Source organism: Notothenia rossii (genome assembly GCF_949606895.1).
Source record: "Notothenia rossii genome assembly, chromosome: 3".
In the NCBI taxonomy this organism is placed as follows: domain Eukaryota; kingdom Metazoa; phylum Chordata; class Actinopteri; order Perciformes; family Nototheniidae; genus Notothenia; species Notothenia rossii.
The window spans coordinates 11,671,961-11,678,760 of record NC_136901.1 but is presented as its reverse complement, the minus strand read 5'-3'; the positions used below and the strand labels follow the sequence as shown (position 1 = coordinate 11,678,760).

Here is a 6,800-nt window from a genome sequence, read left to right as displayed (position 1 = left end):
GAGGGGGGTGGAGCTAACGACTCCTAAAGGATAAAGGTTGTTGCTTACTTACACCTGCTTCCTATCAGCAGCACTCAACTCAAGCCGAATTATTACAAGAAAACATACATTAACAGTATTTCAGTGAAACATACCTAGATGCAGAAACAATCTTTGAATGATTTTTAGCTATATGTGAATACAATAAAAGATATTTCCTCTGACTATGGGCCATAACTCAACTTCTGAGAAGTCTAACTTGAGAAAGTATACATTTACATACCTGATAGATAAACCAATTGTGCGTGGTAAAGAAAATTATTTGGATGCCAATAACTATCCTGTGTTATTCCCTAAAAAAGAGTTGTATAATATTTTTGAAGTGTTTTAGAGATAAAAAGTTGTGGCTAAAGTTAGTTAGTTAGCTAACTTAATAGCAACATTATTCTTACATGTTTGCCCCTTTGTCTCTCAAACTCTCTTAACTCTAACAGGAGAGATTATATATTTGTTAGGATTTATGTGTACCTGTGGATTAATACACATTTAATGTCAGTATGTGTGGCTCTAGGACTTTTGAAGTACACTTAATTTCATCCTGATTGGAGACAGAACAAGCAGTGCAACAGGTGGCTCATTTGTGCTTTTGTGTTATGAAGTTGCATGTTTTCTGGGTGGATAAAGGACATGTGAGGGATCAAATCTGGGAGCATAAAGGTAACTTTAAGGGAAGGTCATAAAGTAATCTCATTTTTCTCTCATGAGTGTGTGCTTGCCAAAAAGCATGCCTGCGCAGTAGTTTATCATTCCTCCCATTAACCTAGCATTCACCTTTGCAAACACGGCACATACATCTTTTCAAATCTGGTGCGCGAAACAAAAAAAAACAAGTTGGAAATCCACTTCAGCACGCTAGAGATATGGGACTATCTTAAATAGAAAAATGAGAGGAGCGGTTTTGATCTACAGTCCACCTTCAGAAAGTATCATTAAGTGAACGTTGATGGAGTCTGAAGTGTGTCCAGGAGTCTTACCTGTCCAAAACATGTCATGGTGTTCCCCTCCATCTTCTCACACTGGCTATCACACTCCAGGCAAACAGATCCATTGGAAAATTCCCGCGTCTCCCTGATAGAGATAGGAAAATCAAGATAGAGGTGCATGTATTATACATTTGAGAGCGTACCCAGTTGAAATATTGATTGAGAGCATGCTGTGGAGGATTTTGAAGTCCGCTGTGTGTATGCGCGCCAGCTGTACATAGCAACCTTTTGATTATACCAACATGCTATACAGTATCAAGAATGACAGGTTAAAGCTTCATCTCCCTGATTTCTAACTGCACTGCCTGCTGGAGTGCCCTCCGGTAGAGGGGCACGCAGGGCAGATCGCTGCCTATGACTATTTGATCAAGTTAAAGGCTTAGTATGGTCAATATGCAAACAGGAAGGCTCATGAATAATTAACAGCCTTTTCAAATGGTGGGCAAACACGAGGGGATTCGTGGAGGGAGGAGGAGAGCTGGTGGAAGGGAATGGGGAAGGAAACCAGGGAGAGGGCATGAAAAAAAAAATGTAAGACAAATAATAAATGTTGTCTAATCAAATATGATATCATTGCAGTCGTGCATCTGGTAGGAGAGTCTTTATGTAGCCATTTTGAGCACTGCATGTAGTCCATGATGCTTCGGCTTTTAGTCTTCTGGAGGCGAACAATAGAGCTCGATATTGGGTTTATACCGTGCAATTACCCAGACAGGAGCCGCAGAGTGCCCCGGGGCGCACGGTTGCATCCCCATTAGTCCATATGTGTGTGTTTGCATGCACCAGATCCATACATTTCTCCCGTTGTTTGTGTCAGGTTCAGTACAGTATCTGTTTTTGAAGTCTCCGGCGAGCGGAGGATTGCGGGCCGTCGATACGAACCTTGGCCGATCAAAAACACTTTTCACATCAGAGGGATCGATCAGTCGATGCTGAGGAGGACAGACATCTCTCAGAGGAGGATACACCCGGTTACAAACAAGAACCCTTTTCTCACAGCGGTGGGATAATAAGGGGGATAATGAGGGGGATTCTGGGAGCGCGGTTTGTTTGTGTTTGCATGCGATGCTACTCGAGTGGAATATAGATTCAACAGATTCTTCTTTGTGAGCTGTTTTTTTAACGTGATTTTGCATATTTGGATGGCCTGCGGGTATGTGTGTTTTAAGCATTTTCATTGGGTGCATTTTGGAAACATCTTAGACGTGCAGGTTCTAAAAGCCACAAAAAAGAGAGACACTGCAGAATTCCACTGTATCACATTAAGGGGCAATACAAGTGAATATAAAACACTAGAGTTCCCTTTTCCCGTGCCTTTTATAGCAGATGTGTACTAATATTTTGACTACTTTTGAATGACTTCTTGTTTGGAAAAATGCTCATTTGATTCTAATATGGGGAAATTGATTGATTAACTGATTGATTGATTGATTGATTGATTGATTGGTTGGTTGGTTGGTTGATTGATTAATTGATAGTATACTATTCTGAAGGCTTAGTGTATAATACATGAAATATCTTGGTTTCGGAAAGAAACAGAAAGTTACAAAATGTTTTCCTAACCCTCCCCTCCCTGCTCGTCTAAAGCCCCCAAACATACAGTATCACGGTGTCCTTTTATTAATAATGTTTTTCAGTGGGATTCAAAGGAAACTCCCATTGCTCTTTGCACATTTCTCCCTCGTCTATCTTTCCCTTGTTCCAAAATAAATGAGTTTTCTCTCCTGGAAGCTCTGTCCAGGGGAATCCTTTAGAAACAGGGCCCAGGCCGTGCAGAGATATCTCCTTTGTTGTATGAGGGGGAGAAAAAATACATGGAGGAGAATAGGTGAGAGACAAAGACCTCGGCAACGGTGCTCTCCAGGGTCATTTCCATTCCTTCAAAGCCGTTCCTCCTGATCGGCCCCCTTCACGGCTGGAAGTGTGCGCCAAGGGCCCCGTCGGGGGGGAAGGCCTGACGGGGGATTAGCCCTGTTTTAGCAGGAGTTTAAGCAGGACTGTGGCTACTATTCAGACCCCCAAACCAGAGCATGGGCAACCCAGCAGAGCAACTTTTTTAATTACACACTTTCAACGCCTGCCTAATCCGCTTCCATCCCCCCCCCCGAAACCCCAGTGGACACCATCTCAGCCGTTTTCCTTTCCCATCTCGCACGCCTTTGGTCCTCCTTTGTTTTATTCAAGAGACGTATAAACTAAAGGGAATTAGTGCCTTTACTCATTAAGAATGGAGACGTATAAAGAGGGCGAGCTGAGGAATCTTAAGGTTTAAAATCATCAATTGGAAACAAATTTAATGAGCCAACGCTCAATTCTGTAGAGAGTTACAGTCTAATACAATAGATTCAGAGCAACAGTACAACTCCATTTACAGTAACTTACCGTTTATTAATATTACAGCAAGTTACTGACAAAACAGGTAACGCTCTATGAAGACGATGGGATACTTTGATTTAAGAGTGCGCTTAAGACCTTCCTTTTTGATAAAGCTTATAGTTAGGGCTGATTAGATTCAGCCCCTAGTTTTGCTGATATAGGCTTAGTTTGTCGGGGGACATCTTACTTCTTCCTTCTCTCTGTCTATACCTGTGTACTCTCATGTTCCGATTAACCCAGCTTCCCCAAATGTCTTTCTTTTGGTGTCTATATACGCCGGGATCCAGAGTCATGGATGACCCTGCGGTCCTGTGTCATGGATCGCGAGTCCTGGATCTTGAGTCGTGGCTGTGGTCCTGGATCATAAGTCCTGGATGGATATCCTCGTGGATTCATCTTCCTATTATACAAACATGCATTTCCAAACATTTGGACTACCTATGTTGCAAATGTATTATCTTTTCAATTTACACACGGCATCTATTGCTCGTCTGTCCGTCCTGGGAGAGGGATCCCTCCTCTGTTGCTCTCCCTGAGGTTTCTCCCATGTTCCCCTTTAAACTGTGGGTTTTCTCTGGAGGTTTTTCCTTGTACGATGTGAGGGTCTAAGGACAGAGGGTGTCATATTGTCATACTGATATTCTGTACAAACTGTGAAGTCCACTGAGACAAATGTAACATTTGTGATATTGGGCTATATAAATAAAGATTGATTGATTGATTGATTTACAATGCTTTTGAACCATAAAGCATGGAAACCTGTCACGGTAGAGGTACGACATACACATATGAACCTATAATGGAGCATAGGGCTCCTTTAATACTCTTTTAAAGGATGAAACTCACCACTCTCTATGTGCATATAAAGAGTATTATTTAAAGCCTTTTGTAACCAACTTGCCTTCTTCTCTCTGTTTCCCCTACCATTCTCTTGGCGGGGCGTCCTGCCTGAAATTCAAGGTGTTTTTTTGTTTTGTTTTTTTTATTTAAAAAATATATATTTATAGCACCAAATTGCAACTGAAGTAATCTATCTACGGTCACTTTTCACATTGAACATGTGCTCTTTTATGAAATAAACTAAACGCCTATGTTATTTATCCAATGTATGTGCATGTTGCAGTGTCCACAGCTTTGCGTATTCACATTCTCCCTCTGCTCCCACACACACACACACACACACACACACACACACACACACACACACACACACACACACACACACACACACACACACACACACACACACACACACACACACACACACACACACACACACACACACACACACACACACACACACACACACACACACACACACACACACACACACACACACACACACACACACACACACACACACACACACACACACGAATGCACACACTCAGAATCAGAGACAAGAGCGGAGGAAAAGAGAACAACAAAGTGTAAAAAAGTCAAACAAATCTGCATTATGGCCCCGAGCTCTGCTGTCTGCCCGCTTGTGTCGCCCCCCCCCCAGTTTCAAATTCGTTTATTATTACTTTAACCTTAAGCCGCAAGCCGTTGCGAACGCGACAACGAACGTAGCGTGCGCATTCTAAAAATAGCTCACAGATGGTGAGCAGGTACCGCGGTTTTGAACTACAGTATTGAATTTGACAGAAGACAACAATGAATTGCCAGCAGAAGAATAGTCTAATGAGTTGGGTGAAAAAAAAGACAGGAGACGTTAGTTGGTTTATTCAGTAAATTAGCTCAGGATAATTGGATGTTCTGTCTACACCTGTTGATGTGAGGCTAATGCAGGATTTGCTAGCTTGATGCTACCGGCATTTAGCAGCAGTGACTCAACAAATTGCCTCTAAAAATGTATCGTCAGCAATGTATGACAAGCAGACTGCTTGTTTAATGTTAGACTCACACCAATAGCTCGATATGATCATAACACGATTGCTCTCATATCAGAGATCAGATGAGGTGGAGCTGCCACCAGCAATAGAGGATGAGGCAGAGAGAAGCAGCAGCAGCACAGGGTTGCAGCAGGTATGTTATATACTGTAGTCAGGTGATTTAAATGTATCAATGAAAGGAAGAAGTGTAGGCTACATGATAAGAAGGGAATACAGTTTGAATAAAAGTAGTACAGTGTAACACTGTACTTTATTACTTTTTAATGTACAAATACGTTGTTACTGTACGATATCAATAACAATAATCAAAAAATAAATTCGAGCAGCACCCTGCCAAGTCAGTAAACCTAGGGGAAACACTGTACTGTATTATATATTTTTAAGTTGTGTAGTAGGAAGTAAGTGTTGTATCATGGCTTGAGACTGAAAGCATATGACCACCAGGGGGGGAAATACAGGTTTTCTAAGATTTCCATCTCATGAAAGCTACCCTTTATCTGTCAAAGATACACAGTGCTTGGCAGGGGGGGGACTTCTTTCCCTAGGCTTTAAATTATGGACATTCTGGTTCAAAAGTTCAGGGCAGTAACACAAAGCAGGGAGTGTGCCTGACTGTCAATGCATCGCAGCGATTGTATTTACAGTATAGGAGACAAGTGTGCTTCAGCAGCTCCCTGCCACGTGTCTCTTCCTCACCAGTCTTCTTCAAAGCCTTCGCTGTGAGCTGTTTTCCCGGCAACTTCAAAGCCTCCCTCCCACAGCCGGTGCCGGGAAAAAGACCAGCAACAAGTCAACATGACCAATGGTTTGTACACCCACTCCCTCACACATACCCTCTCCACTTCCCCCTTGGGAGAACACGAGCTTGACCTCACTACTCGTGAGAAAGTCCTATTTATCTTGTGGCACACGCTGCCTTATATTAGACGGGTGCTTTCAAGTGTTGTCATTCAAAACATCTCCGAGTAAATTCAAGAAGAGCACAAAAGACTACAAAGACACGTTTCACCGGTCCCCAGATGAGCTGGCAGTGCGCTTTTTTGATGTACATAAAGCAATGACCTGAATTCAATTATTCACACTGAAAACAGAACATCAGTGGATTGTGAGGACACTCAAAGGGCCTTTGTCGCAAATGTCAGTTATCTCCCAGCTCAGAGCAGTAAACACTCTTTTTCTGCCAGCCTGAATGGGCAATTTGTAATAAAATATAATACTTCAACGGTATATTCAAATTGATTATGGACTATGGCTGTAACAGGCAGCCAAATGTTCCTTTAACTGCTCACGGTAACTGTTCACAGAGTGAAATTCCTTATTGGTTCATCTCATTACATTCATGCCAATGCAATTAGACTCCCCTCCTCCAGAGCTCTTGAGAATGTTTTGACTTCATTCTCATGCATCAAAGCGGCTTAAATTGATTTGATTTCTTCTGTTTGTCATGTGCGGCTGTTTGCAAGGGGAATGAAGGCAGTCTCCTGAAACTATAATGATCTGATATTCA

The 6,800-nt window shown here is 42.2% G+C and overlaps 1 protein-coding gene across 6 annotated transcripts in view; it reads right to left on the bottom strand.

Annotated features, from left to right (window-relative positions):
• The window catches only part of LOC307032375 (receptor tyrosine-protein kinase erbB-4), a 237,893-nt gene that overhangs the window by 50,988 nt on the left and 180,105 nt on the right, over positions 1-6,800 (bottom strand). For all 6 annotated transcript variants that reach the window (XM_079670293.1, XM_079670292.1, XM_079670290.1 and 3 more), the window contains one exon: positions 1,014-1,107. In XM_079670293.1, the coding sequence (XP_079526419.1) occupies positions 1,014-1,107 (94 nt within the window). The remainder of the gene's footprint in view (positions 1-1,013; positions 1,108-6,800) is intronic.